Here is a 15,293-nt window from a genome sequence, read left to right as displayed (position 1 = left end):
GCCATCACTGACCTAAGGTATCAGTTTTCTGTGGGGAGAGGGGGCGCCCTGATTTCCCGGGCACCATTCCTACTGGGTGAGGTAGAGAGGGGTAGATGCAGAGAGTCGTAGATGCCGTCTGCACACTCAATGGGCTGTGTAAAGGATAGGAATTCTGAACCTGGGAGTTCCTGTCTTTTATCACTGGCGGTGAGCTTGCTTGCCCTTTGCTCAACAGGGGACAGAATTTGTTCCAAGGGGAGTCAGTGCCTCAGCAATAACTCAAGAAACCCATGGAAAACTGTCTCTCAACAATGGGTCTGAGCTGAAATTTTTGCTTAAAACTTTATTTGTGATGCAAAGTAATGATGTAAACAAGATCACAAGAGCAAATGTTTAAAATACTTAGAAGAACTAAGTTTAAATATTCTACTTTTGCAGCACCAAATAATGCATAATTTAAGAACTTTCCAACATTTTACATTATTGAAAATAAATTAAGCACTTTAACACTTTAATTAGGATAATTTGCTGTTATGCTACATGTTTATGAAGTGAACAAAACTTTACTTTGAAAACACTGAATTTAAACTCTTAACCAATTTATACTGTCTTTCCTCTTTTTACTCCATACAGGGAGGTTTTTAGTCAGTAAAACACAAATTTCATATTATTTACACCAAACCAAAGTGAACCATTCTTAGAGAACCACCATCTCCAATTTCCTGAAAGCAAACAAATAAAAATAATTAAAAACATGTTTAAGCAGAGAGTAAAATTAAGCAACTTAATACTTATATTTTTAATATCTTTACTTTGAATATTTAAAAACAGTGAAACAAAAGTTTAAAATGCATTATACATGCAAACAAGAGAACTGTATGTTTATCTTACTCTTAAATTTTGACACAGCATTGGTAAAAATCAGTGAAGAGAAGTAATATGTGAGGCATGAAATGGCAAAGGAAGGAAAGGATGTTAGTTGAAACTTGGAAGCATCTGAAGGCTCCTACAATGAGAAGTTGCAAACTGTGGGTAATCATTTCTGATGCCACCTATTTGATTTTTACAATACTGTCTGTTCTACAGGTCCTATACAGCGTATATTTCTTAATTTTGATGTTTTACTAAGTATTTAACAGTGGCTCTTGAGGTAATGGTTCATAGAAAAGATAATGGTTTTATAAGCCCTACATACAATTTTACGAAGCTGCAAAGAGCTACTAACAAGAACCTCATCCTTTTCTCATTTCTTTTTCTTTCTCCCCCAAAAGGATTTTTTATTTTTTAAATTAAATTTATTGATGTGACATCAGTTAATAAAATTATATAGGTTTCAAGTGTACAATTCTGTGATACATCACCTGTATATTATACTGTGTGTTTACCACCCAAAGTCAAATCTTCTTCCCTCATCATATATTTGACCCCATTACCCTTTACTACTCTCCCAGCCCCTTCCTTCTGGTAACCACCAAACTGCTGTCTGTATCTGTGAGTTTTTGTTTGTTTTTCTTGTTTGTTCCAGTTTTATATCCCACACATGGTTGCTTGATGTTTTTCTGACTTATTTTGCTTAGCATGACATTCTCAAAATCCATCCATGTTGTCACAAATGGCAGTATTTCATCTTTTCTTATGGCTGAATAGTATTCCAGTTTATATATGTACCACATATTTTTTATCCAATCCTCTATCGAAGGACACTTTAGTTGTTTCCATGTCTTGACCACCATGGATAATGCTGCAATGACATAGGGGTGCATATAGCTTTGCAAATAAATGTTTTCAAAATTTGCAGGTAGATACCCAGAAGAGGGGTTGCTGGGTTAAAAGGTAAGTGTATTCTTAACTTTTTAAGGAACTTCCATATTTTTCATAGTGGTTGTACCAGTTTACATTCCCACCAGTAGTGACTGATATGATCGTATGATAGCCACAACCTCTCTACCACTTATTATTAGTCTTGTTGATAACAGCCAGTCAAACAGGTATGAGGTGGTATCTCATTGTATTACCACAGACACCACAGAAAAACAAAGCATCATACTAGAGTACTATGAAAGACTGTATGCCACCAAACTCAGTACCCTAGAAGAAATGGATAACTTCTTAGAAATATATAAACCTTCTTAAACTGAATTGAGAATAACTGGAAAATATATATGGATGGATCAATAGTGAGGATATTGAAACAACCATCAAAAACCTCCGAAAAAGTAAAAGTCCAGGACCAGATGACTTTACTAGTGAATTCTACCAGTCAAAGAGATTTAGTATTGATAGTCTCAAACTCTTCCAAAAAATTGAAAAGGCAATATTTTGCCTTCCTAACACATTTTATAAGGCCAATATAATCCTCATACATAAACTTGGCAAGAATAACATGAAAAAGGAAAATATCTGATGAATACAGATGAAGAAATCACAAACAAAATACTAGCAATCAAATATAAAATACAGTAAAAAATACATCACAATCTAGTGGGGTTCATTACAGGGCCACAAGGATGGTTTAATCTACACAAATCTATCAATGTAATACACTACACCACATTAACAAATAAAGCATAAAAATATATCAATATATGCAGAAAAAGCATTTGACAATATTCATTTATGATTAAAACACTCAATAAAAAAGACCATATATGACAGACCTTCAGCTAATATCATACTCAATGATGAAAAACTGAAAGCTTTTCCTCTAAGATCAGGAACAAGACAGGGATGTCCACTCTTATCATTGTTAATCAGCATAATACTGGGAAGTCTTGGCCAGAGCCATCAGTCAAGAGGAATAAATAAAAGGCATTCAAATTGGGAATGAAGAAGTAAAATTGTCACTTTTTGCAGATGACATTATTCTTTATATAGAAAAAACCTAAAGACTCCATCCCCAACAAGGATTTTATGATAGGACTAGAGGCCTGATGCATGAAATTCGTGCAAGAGTAGGCCTTCCCTCCCCCGGCTGCCAGCACCAGCTTCCCTCTGGCACCCAGGACCCGGGCTTCCTTCTGGCCACTGGCAGGCACCGAGACCTGGGCTTCCCTCACAGCCCCAGCTTTATCTGGAAGGACGTCTGGTCTAATTAGCATATTATGCTTTTATAATAATAGCACAGTGGAGACATTTAAAAAATATATATTTTTATTGATTTAATAGAGAAAGGGAGAGGGAGAGAGAAACATCAATGGTGAGACAGAAGCATTGATCAGGTGTCTCCTGCACATCCCCCACCATGGGGATTGACCCCACAACCTGGGCATGTGCCTTGACCAGGAATTGAACCGTGATCTCCTGGTTCCCAGGTTAATGTTCAACCACTGAGCCATGCTGGCTGGGCATAGTGCAGACATTTTTGAAAGTTTGGAGATAGCCAACTTAGAGTTGAAATGGTAAAGGAGAAAGGTAAAGAGAGTAGGGCTGAGGATTGTACTTAAACTAATATTTCATAATTGGAGACATTTAAAAGTTATTCCTCAAGTTATACCTTGAAAGTTCTTTTTGCTGAGAAGCCTTTCAGAAAGACATTAAATTATAGTATTTCAAATAGTTGTACCTCAAAAACCCCCACAAAAAACAAGTGTGGCTGGCAAGTAAGGGAAACATATGTATGCAAGTGTTTGTGGATCCTGATGTACAGAAAAAAAAAACCACACACCTGGAGTATCAGGTAACAATAAGAATGAGTAATTTAATATTGCCTGGGGCTTGTGTGTGCGTGCTGGCTTTAGCTTTCAATTTTATGTTTTTAGCTTTCAATTTTAAAACAAAAAATCATTTACATAAGCACTGGTATTTAAAAAAAAAAACCTATAAGATCCAACTCATAGTTATAAGCTACTATACCAACATCTATTTTTTTACACCACTATAACAGTCATTGAGAAGCCTAGACTTAGCTTTTGGTCTTGTTCAGAGATCCTAGGTAAATTATTTTCCTAATAACTGGATATAATTGTCGCTTGAAGGCCAGACTTTGCATACCCGGGAAGTATCTGTTTCAGCCATATTCTTGATGTTCTTTAGTGCCTTCCTTCTATCCAGGCCTTAATACCTCTCACGTTAGGAATGACATTTAAAAACAGTTGGTTAGAGCGTGATCCCGAGGTTACAGGTTCGATCCTCAGGGCACATACAAGAATCAACCAATGAATGCATAAATAAGTGGAACAGTAAATTGATGTCTATCTCTGTCTCTCTCTAAAATCAATGAAAAAAAATAAGATTAAGAAAATTAAATAAAATCCATCCTATTTTTAAAGAAGACTTCAGAGTATTTCCAAGGAAGTCTGTTTCATGCTGTAACATTGACCGATACTCTATGTATTTTATAGGAATTTTTGATGATCAATGAAATAATGTATTTTGTATACTCAGTTAATTAATAATTACTAACAACAAAGTATATTCATTAAATAAAATTTGGAAAACATAAAGATACAAAATTTACCGTAGTCCCACCAGTCATATGAAAACTATGGTTTCAAATACACATGAACCAGTTTCTTTTTTTCCACGTATATGTTTTATTTGTTTTTAAAACAGCAGAAGTCATATTGTACTTACAATTCTCTGTATTTTTGGCTTGGGTTCTTTGGCTTCACTTTATTCTTCAATGCTCTCACACAGTCTCTGTTTTTAATGGCTGTTACTTCATTAAATACTATAGTGCTCCTTAGTCATTCCTTTTATTTTTTGTTAAACTTATAGTTTCTATTTTCTTCTTTTTTATAAATAATACTATGAAAGACACTTAGGCATGAAGTGTTTTCTTTGTTTAGGAGTATTTCCTTGCTATAGAGCTTTAGCAGTGGAATCAAAGGACCAAAATTCATGAAATGTTAGGCCCCTGGGTAAATAGTATAGAAGTGGTGGTTTTGGTTTGTTTCTTCCCTAGTTTGGGAGGAGGTGATTTTTTTTGTTAATAGGAAGTTGTAGTTTCAACAGAGACTGATCTTCATTTGATTAAGTTCTGAAGCTGCACTCACCCTTGACTGAATGGCATGTTAATTCATGCAATAATTTAATACAACAAAAGGGTTTTCCCCAGTCCCTCATTTGAGCTCTCCATATAGTTAGGTATATATTCTGAGCCACACCCTGTTGCTGTTACCTAATGTTGGGCAATACCAGGTCACCTTTCTTTTTAAATGTATACAAACTTTCGTAAGCAAACTGCGGACAAGTTAAGGTTTGCTTTGCTACAAACTGGATTTTGACCTATTGCTCATTTAATACAGTCATCTTTTATTAAAAAAAATGTAGACATTGGCAAAAGACCTGAATAGATACTTCTCCAAAGAGGACATACATATGGCCAAAAGACATATGAAAAGGTGCTCAACGACATTAATCATTAGAGAGATGCAAATTGAAAGCACAATGAAATATCACCTCACACCTGTCAGAATGGATATTATCAAGATATCAATAAACAACAAGTGTTGGCGAGGATGTGGAGAAAAGAGAACCCTGAGGATGTGGAGAAAAGGGAACACTCATGCACTGTTGGTGGGAATGCAGACTGGTGCAGCCACTATGGAAAGCAGTATATGGAGTTACCTCAAAAAATTAAAAAATGGAACTGCCTTATAACCCAGTGCTTCCACTTCTGGAATCTATCCAAAAACCCAAAACACTAATTTGAAAGAATATATGCACCCCTATGTTCATTGCAGCATTATTTACAATAGCCAAGATGTGGAGCAGCCAAAATGCCCATCAGCGGATGAGTGGATGAAAACGGTGGTACATTTACACAATGGAATACTACTCAGCCATAAAGAAAGAAGGAAATCTTACCCTTTGAAATAGCATGGATAGACCTGAAGAACATTATGCTTAGTGAAATAAGCCCACCCGAGAACTTGACAAGTACCATATTATTTCACTTGTATGTGGAATGAAAAAGATAAACTAACAAAACAGAAATAGACTCATAGAGAGAACAGACTGATAGCTGTCAGAGGGGAGGGTGGTTGAGGGCTGGTAAAAAAAGTGAAGGGATTAAGCAAAAAAGAGCAATGTGAATAGGATTTCTGTCTTTTTTTCAAAACCCTATTTGAGGACATGTTTAGTTTTTTCAGTTTTCTAACACAGCATTCTTGAGTGTGAATGAAGTGCAAGAAATGTTTCTATTTAGATGAATTTACTATTTGCATGTTTTTAAAAATTAAGTCAGTAAGAACAATAATAATGTTTTAGAATTTACAAAATGCTTTCATATTACCTAATTTGACATAATCCTATGATATTAAATACAATTACTCCCATTTTACAGATAAGGAAGTAGGTATACAAAATGTGTGGCAATGAGGAAGAAGGGGCAAGAAACTGGAACTGAGACAGTTTGCCTACAAATCCTTCAAATTCTCTCTATGTTATACCAGTATGCCTCTCAAAGCACTACCATTTCCCTTTTTTTGTCTTAGCCTCCCCAAATTCAGAGCTAAAACTCAGTTTTAATATTGAATATCAATATAGATATGTCCATAAAGAAGACTGGAACAATGATATCGATGATTATTAGTAGTATTAGTAGATATAAGTGAATTTAAGTTTACATACACCATTCTCTATACTTTGGTATAAGTTTGAAATTATACAGAATTAAGTTTAATAATGTACTAGTTCCATACAATTAGCAAAGTCCTACCACATACATGGTCACAATGGAGTTTCATGAAAATCCTGTGGTATATGTGAAATTATCTCTATTTTGCAGATGAGGAAGTTGAGGCTAACAGAGATGCAATGATTTTTCCAAACTATAATGCTAGTAGTTGTGGAACTATCTTTCAAACTCAAGTTTCATAGTGAATCAGTTACTGTAATCCACTATGAGTTTTTAATAAAATGGTGAGGCTTTCTCTGACTTACACCTAAGCTTTCTGAAATTGGTCTTAACAGGTCATTGATACCGTCTCTCAAAATGAACTTCAATGTAATTTCAGTGGCATAATATGGCGAGGGACCTCACATGCATTGCTTATTAATATTACACATGGATGTGATAAAAATGACAAGGATAACTTGTCATTATCACAAATTTTTCATTTTTAAACTTAATTCTGGATAAGTTCAAACTTATACCAAAGTATAGAGAATGGTGTATGTAAACTGCTATATTACTCATCACCCACTTTCATCAATTATCTACTCATGTGACTTTAATTCACTTATACCCCCACCCCCAACTGGTTTGGCTCAGTGGATAGAGCGTCCGCCTGTGGACTGGAGGGTTCTAGGTTCGATTCCGGTCAAGGGCACATGCCTGAGTTACGGGCTCGATCCCCCCAGTAGATGGCACGCAGGAGGCAGCCTATCAATGATTCTCTCTCATCACTGATGTTTCTATCTCTTTCTCCCTTTCCCTTCCTCTCTGAAATCAATAAAAATATATTTTAAAAAAAGCAACAACAACAACCTCATACAGTATGCTTTTCTCTTGGAATTTAAGATCTTATAAGAAACAGTAATAGAAAGTGTTTTACCTGTCCTATGCAGTCTTCTCTTATTTCTCCTTCTAAAGTAAAAGATCACAAGATTAATTATCTTAAAATCTAATAAAGGACCTTAACATAAATTTTTTAACAGAATCTTTTAAAATCCTCACTAAGCAGAGAAATACTTAAAACAATCATAATGTAAACACATTAAAATACTAAAAACTCAGAGAAAGCAATAACCAAACTTCAAAATAGTAATAAAGTAACAATTATTCTACATACATGTTATGGCCAATATCAACACTGAAATCAAATGAACAGACTATGGCTATGTTGTGCCTTTTCTCATTAAAATGGTGCCTTAAAACTTGCATAGCAAGTAAGTTTCATCTACGTGCCAATTCTGGTTGATTAGTGGTGGTTATCCAGGGAACTGTGGAACTGTGTTGAGAAGTTTTATGAGGATTTATTATTTATTTCCACTTTGCTTAATGGAAAAGAATACTGTATTTGATTAATGGCAATCTGCTCTCAAAGCAGTGATATACCTGCTGGCCCTGGCTCAGGACATCAAAATGATGCTTTTAAAAGAGACTTTATGTAATTAGGCTAAGAGAAAAGAACCGTCATTACGGCCACGATCTAATGTCTCACTATTGATGGGTATCAGGCAGACATCAATGGACATATTCTCATTCTTGAAACCAGTAACTGCTGGCATTTATAAGTCCCAATACAGTACTTAGTGCATGCATGCATGTACCACCCATCTGGCATTATGCTGATGTTAACTTGCAAGTTTTCTGAAGCTTATCAGCAGCATTTTATTCCTCCTTGTAATCCTGTCACCAAGAAGTGCCTTGATGATGATAACATTTCTGTAATAGTGTGTGTGTTTTCTGTCTGTCTGTGTTCTCTTTTAACTGACTAGCTTCTTTACATGATTTTTTTTTTAATTCTTTGTCAAGCAGTTCATGGATCTCTTTCTTTGGGGTCGCTTACTAGAACTCTATTAATTTCCTTTGATACTGCTGTATTTGCCTACATTTTTGTGATCCTTATAGTCTTGCATTGGTGTCTGTGAATTTGAAGGAGCAAGAACCTCTTCTGTTCTTTACAGATTATTTTTGGCAGGTGAAGACCTACTCCTGCCAGGTAACCAGATAGACAGGCTTGCCTCTAGGATGACAGCTGAGCAGGGCCAGGGCCAGGCCATGCGGCTGCTTCCAGTTTCACAGTTACATCCTTGGTGGGCTGGCCAGTGTATCTCACGCCAGGTCCCCAGGTGATTGGGGCTACTTCTGGGTCCATGTTGGCAGGCTTATTACTTGGGGTGCAGATCAGCATGTCTCTCCACAGGTCCCCCGAGAAGACTACCTCTGAGATTGAGCAATTGGAGCTGGTCATAGGGTTGCTTCCAGGTCCACAGTTGGGTCTGCAGACAGTAGACCTGTTATTGGGGTCATACATGATGTGGTTCCTGCCTGCTCCATGGGGCTGGTAGTATGACCATAAGTGAGTGGGGCAGAAGCTATGATCCCAGGGGGATAGAGCTGTTCCTGGGCCTGCAGTCAGGTCTGTATTCTTCAGGCCTGCTACCAGGGTGTGGGTGCACCTTGTCAAAGTGTTTTTCCTTGGTCTTGGGCTCCACTAGGGTTTGCAACTTCCTATTTGGATTTTGAAGCTCTTGGATTGGCCCTTTTGTTCATGGATGGTTGCCAATTTAGTGTTTCTGTGGGGGAGTGAGGGGTCTCATATTCTGTTATGTTGCTAGTAACCATGAACTTTCCATTCTGACTTTAGTGCTGGCCTTGTTGAATACAATTAACTCTACACTTTTCTTAAAATTCAAGGGAAAACAAACTTAGAGGGAAAATACCATTTTTTTCTACTGAGAATCCCATATCTTTAAACCATTAATACAAAAAAAAAATCACTTTAGATTATTTATTCAAGGGCCCATCCTTTATGAGAATTATTCCATTGAAATTGTGCCTTCATAGGTGAAAACAGTGTTGGAGTGACAGTATTTTGAGTCAGAGATGGGACCTCCATTTTCATAATATCTCATGCGATTGCTTTTGCATGTTGCAGTTGTATTTTGCAGGCCACCAACTCAGCTAGACTGGAGGTGATTACTGTGTTACTTAATTTTTTTTTTTTTTGGTACCAGTTTTAGGGAGTATATTACATGAATGCCTTATGTTATCATACTATGTACATTTCTTTCTTATTGAATTGCTTTGGGTACCGTGGGTACCATTACCTTTCTTAAAACAGGCCTTACCCATCAAAGATTCAGCACAGGCGTCTTTTTCAAGTTCATTCCTTCTGTCAAATACTTGTCTGTTGTGTAAGTTGTTTTTTTTTTTTTTTTTTTAATTGGGTCAAGGATAAAAAAGAAAATTATATAGTTAAATATGTTATAGATTTTTAAATATTGAATATTTTCAAACTTCAGAAGTTCTAAAAAATATAATTGAAAATTTCCTTGGAACCTTTCAACAGTGTAATAATTTAAATACCATAATGTTAAAAACACTGAAAACTGATTTTAATTTTCCCACCACTAAGTATTTCATAGGACATTTTGAAGAGTATTAAATCCAACTTTAATATACAAATAAAATATTTTATACATAATTTTCAAGAATGTCATATAATTTGAATCACACATTATAATGTTTGTGACTAGCTTCTGTCACTCAGTATAATGCCCTTATATTCATCCAAGATGTTACATGTATCAATAGTTCGTTACATTTTATTGCCAAGGAGTACCAGTTTGTTTATTCACCTATTGAAGGATATTTATTTTCCCAGGTTTTGGCAATTATGAGTATAATGGCTGTAAACATGCATGTACAGGTTTTTATGTGACATGAATATTTGCCCTACAGAAATGAAAACTCAAGAATAGCATTGTTTCTCTCTTTCTTGACATAGAAAGGTATGGGAACCTAGATTTAAAAATAACTGCAGGAACCCTGGCCGTGTGTCTCAGTTGATTGAGCGTTGTCCTGTGCACCGAAGGGTCGCCGGTTCAATTCCTGGTCAGGGCACATACCCAGACTGTGGCTTCCATCCCCCAGTTGGGATGTATATGGCAGCAACTGATCAATGTTTCTCTCTCACATCAGTGTTTCTCTCTCTCTCCCTCTCCCTTCTTCTTTCTCTAAAATCAATTTAAAAAACCACACAAAATACTTAATTTTTAAAACAAACAAAAAAACTGCAGGAGATCATATCTGAGAATATGCTTTCGGGGGTGGGAGGTGGGGAAACCCTTGAAGTGAATCTTTTAAAAATGGAATTGAAAGTCATAGTAAGTAATGACAATTTGACTAAAAGTAAAAGGTAAAAACATATAGATAAGATTATTTTATCTTATATAAAATATAAGTTATAATTTCAATTCTGCATGAATTCTGAGAAGACACAAAGAGTAACTCAGATTGATCAGACAGGTGAGAAGAGGTGCTAGTGCAAAAAAGAACAGCCGACCAGACTGTCTAAGAGCATGAGGTATACGGCATCTTTGACTTGACAACAGACATTATAAAAGAGGGTGATTTTTTTCAATAAGTATTTAAGGATTTTATTTTTAAGGCTTATAGTAATACTGCACTAATAAACTAATTTTCTTTTACAATTCTTTTAATTTTATTATCCTTGTGGTTTTTGAATGAGATATACACACAGTTACCCATTTTATTGACTTCATGAAACAGTCTTTTTTTTTTAAATACGTTTGTATTGATTTTAGAGAGAGAAAGGGAGATGGAGAGAGAGAGAGAAACATCTGTGAGAGAGAAACACTGATTGTCTGGGGACTACTGGGGGTCTAACCCACAACCCAGGCAAGTGCCCTGACGGGGAACTGAACCAGTGACTTCCTGGTACATCAATTTAAAAAACCACACAAAATACTTAATTTTTAAAACAAACAAAAAATACTCAACCACTGGGCCACACCAGCTGGGCCATGAAACAAGTTTTATGTTTTGTGCAAAATTTTCAGTTGTTTTGAAATATGTCTGCATTATATGTTGGTTGTTTACATAGCTGACAATCAGTGAAAGCACTGATGAACTAACAATTAATAGGTGAAGAGAAATGCTAGTCTTCACTGGGGAGTAATGGACTAAGTTTACAAGTAGTTCATTCTTTTTAAAAAAATCTTTATTGTTGAAAGTATTAAAGATATTGCCTTCTTTCCCCACTGATGCCTTCTAGCCTGCACCCGCCCCACCCCAGGCCTTCACCACACTATTGTCTGTGTCCATGGGTTATGCATATATACATATGAGTTTTTTGATTAATCTCTTCTCATCCACCCAACCACTCACCCCTGCCTTCCCTCTGAGATTCAACATTCGCTTAGCATAATACTCTCCAGGTAAAATATTTCACATGATGAGGACTTTAACCACAGTTTTAGATAATAAGTAAGGATGTTCTATAGTTGAAATTTTATATTTTCAATGCAAAGTTATGAAGTTTGAATGCGCTGAGTTTTGTGGAAGAAAAATACTATGCAAATAGTACATATCACATGAAGTCCACTAACAAAGGATTAAGGTTTCAAAATATATAACATTAACAAGGCTTTGTACATGAAATTATACTTTCATTTGGCTTAGTTAATAAAAAGAATACATTCCAAACCCAAACACTGCCACTCAGAATATATAGATTTTGGAGTTTTGGGAGAGCTATGAATCTGTAAAGCAGTTCATTTCCCCAGAGCTTTTCTTGAGACACATTAAAGCAGCGGTTCTCAACCTGAGGGTCGCGACCATCGGAAAACACATATAGCATGCCAGATATTTACATTACGATTCATAACTAGCAAAATTACAGTTATGAAGTAGCAACGAAAATAATTTTATGGTTGGGGGTCACCACCACATGAGGAACTGTATTAAAGGGCCGTGGCATTAGGAAGGTTGAGAACCACTGCAGTAACAGGGAAATGTAACTTTTCTTCACAATAAGATTTACTTAGTGGGCCAGAAAGCAAAAATAAGAAAATTCATAGGAGACCAGATTAGGCTGAGAGGAAATGGAAATCCTCTTTTTGTTTTTCAGCTCCCATTTTCTTTGTCACATGTTCTTGATCAGCTTTCTTGAGCAGAGCCAGAGGTTCAGTGAGAACTTGTAAACATCTCCAGGCTGTCAAATTGTCAATACCCTTTAATTTTTGGTTTAAAAGAGCTTAAGATGGTCTATCTTTGGAAGTATGTTTAAGATTGGCTAGTTTTTTAGTCAGATACTGAGACTTAGAAAAAGATGTCTCTACTTAGTTTCTAGTTTTACAGGCAGCAAATCATAACACACCTACGTGGGAATAATATGAACTTAACCAGTTCTAGAAACCTTCCGTACATTCCACATTTATTTCAGTTTAAGATGCAGAACTGAACTTCCTAGACATATGCCAGACGTGTTCCTCTTATGCCAGGTTAACAAGAATTGCGAGGCCGAGAGGAACACACAAGGTCAGCTGCGGCTGAGCCGGAAGAAGCAGCAAGCTGCCGGGTTTCCTGTTGGCAGGGGCAGTTGTATGGAGCCCGTCTTCATGAATTATAGTCTGTCAATTTCTTTTTCTGGTAAATCTGCTAGGCATTCTGTTGACAACATCTTTATGTAAACACTGAAAAATTTCATCCATTATATTTATAGGCACACATCAGGATTCTAAATAGAAGGATATTTTTATTCTAAGTGAAAAAAAAGTGGCTTAGATGTGAATCAAATAATATTAAGCCAAAATTTAGTAACTTTTAGCAGTTAAGTATTTTTACTTTAGTCCTAGGATCAATGCTGTTTTCACACTGAATGGTGGTGTTTTTTTTCCTTCTAAAGTGATTTTTGAGTTGTGTAATCTTTTTATTTATTTATTTACTAGAGACCTGTTGCATGAAGAGATTTGTGCAATAGGCCTTCCCTTCCCTTGGCTGCTGGCACCGGTTTGCCTGTGGCACCCAGGACCCAGGCCTTCGCTCTGGCTGGGCTCTGGCCAGAGTCGGCCCCGGGGCCATCAGGTTTGGCTCTGCTGCTTGGAGCCTACATATGCAAATTAACCGCCATCTTTGTTGGGTTGATTTGCATACTCTCCTGATTGGCTGGTTAGCATAGCAAAGGTACAGTCAATTTACATGTTTGTCTATTATTAGGTAAGATTTATTTATAATTTATATTTTTATTGATTTCAGAGAGGAAGGGAGAGGGAGAGAGAGATGGAAACATCAATGATGAGAGAGAATCATTGATCAGCTGCCTCCTGCACGCCTCCTACTGGGGATTGAGCCCACAACCCAGCCTTGAGTGGAATCGAACCCAGGACCCTTCAGTCCGCAGGCTGATGCTCTATCCACTGAGCCAAACCAGCTAGGGCTCTGTAATCTTTTTAAATGTCTAGGTCAAAAATATGAAAACCGCCGAAACCGGTTTGGCTCAGTGGATAGAACGTTGGCCTGCGGACTGAAAGGTCCCAGGTTCGATTCCGGTCAAGGGCATGTACCTGGGTTGCGGGCACATCCCCAGTAGGAGATGTGCAGGAGGCAGCTGATCGATGTTTCTCTCTCATCGATGTTTCTAACTCTCTATCTCTCTCCCTTCCTCTCTGTAAAAAATCAATAAAATATATTAAAAAAAATGAAAACCAACCATTTAAATAGTGGTAATCTTAGCCACAGAGAAAATATGAAAACAAACGATTTGAGTAATAATATTAGTGACAGAAAGTATAAGGTCTTAGTTAATTCACATAATGGTGATTTAAAAAAAGAAACCCTACTTCATGTATACCCTAGGTGTTGTAATTGCTTTAAATTTGGAAGTGCCTGATTCTTTTATATATCTAAAATGTCTACACACTAAGTATCAGCAGTATGTTCTTTTTTTTAATTATTAAGGTATTACATATGTGTCCTTATCCCCCCCCCACCCCCCTTCCGCTCATGCCCTCACCCCCCCCCCCCCTGGTGTCTATGTCCATTGGTTATGGTTAAGCTTATATGCATGCATACAAATGCTTTGGTTGATCTCTCCCCCTTACCCCCACCCTCCCCTACCTTCCCTCTGGGGATTGATGGTCTGATCGATGCTTCTCTGTCTCTGGATCTGTTTTTGTTTATCAGTTTATGTTGTTCATTATGTTCCACAAATGAGTGAGATCATGTGATATTTACCTTTCTCTGACTGCCTTATACCACTTAGCATAATGCTCTCCAGGTCCATCCATGCTGTTGCAAATGGAATAATACTACGTTGCTGTAACAAGGAAGGAACTCAGCTATATATTCTTATAGCCTATATATTCTTATAAAATAAAAATTTATTAAATAAATGTTTATGAAGCTTCTGTTACATACTTGGCACTTTTCTAAGTCCTGGAGGTCACAGCAGTGAATAATAAAAACAGAAAAGGCAAACATTTAACCCTCATTTGGTTTATATTCTAGAAAGTTTGTTTATAAACTTAAGTGCAGTACAATCTATTCAAAACCAGTTTTCAGTTGTTTTCTGCATGATATTTAGTTTAAATGAATATAGTTTACTGTATTATGGGCTACCCAGAAATTAAAATTTCACTTTGTGACTTGTAAGCATATGAAGAATGTAAACAGTCATTGGGAAGGATTTAAACTTAAGAGAAAATTTTATAGAGTAGGCTGATATTTTATGGTTCATTCATTTCTGGATGGAATATTTGTTGAATGCTCACTGTGGTTGGTACTGGGTTGGATGATGTGGATATAAAAGTGAGCAAAAGCAGACACACCCTTAAGTACATTAACTTATGTATGGAAAATAGCTGCTTTGTGCTACACCAGAGTTGAGTAATTGCAT

At 36.4% G+C, this 15,293-nt stretch overlaps 1 protein-coding gene across 3 annotated transcripts in view; it reads right to left on the bottom strand.

Annotated features, from left to right (window-relative positions):
* Window positions 1–306: 306 nt before the first annotated feature.
* The window catches only part of WDPCP (WD repeat containing planar cell polarity effector), a gene marked incomplete at its 5' end in the record, with an annotated part of 194,364 nt that continues 179,377 nt past the window's right edge, over window positions 307–15,293 (bottom strand). For all 3 annotated transcript variants that reach the window (XM_081100593.1, XM_081100592.1, XM_081100591.1), the window contains 3 exons: window positions 307–704; window positions 7,482–7,513; window positions 9,724–9,782. In XM_081100593.1, the coding sequence (XP_080956719.1) occupies window positions 654–704; window positions 7,482–7,513; window positions 9,724–9,782 (142 nt within the window). In that variant the 3' untranslated portion in view covers window positions 307–653. The remainder of the gene's footprint in view (window positions 705–7,481; window positions 7,514–9,723; window positions 9,783–15,293) is intronic.

The sequence above is a fragment of the Myotis nattereri genome (assembly GCF_964212035.1).
Source record: "Myotis nattereri genome assembly, chromosome: 10".
In the NCBI taxonomy this organism is placed as follows: Eukaryota; Metazoa; Chordata; class Mammalia; order Chiroptera; family Vespertilionidae; genus Myotis; species Myotis nattereri.
This window is presented reverse-complemented; position numbering and strand designations above follow the sequence as displayed.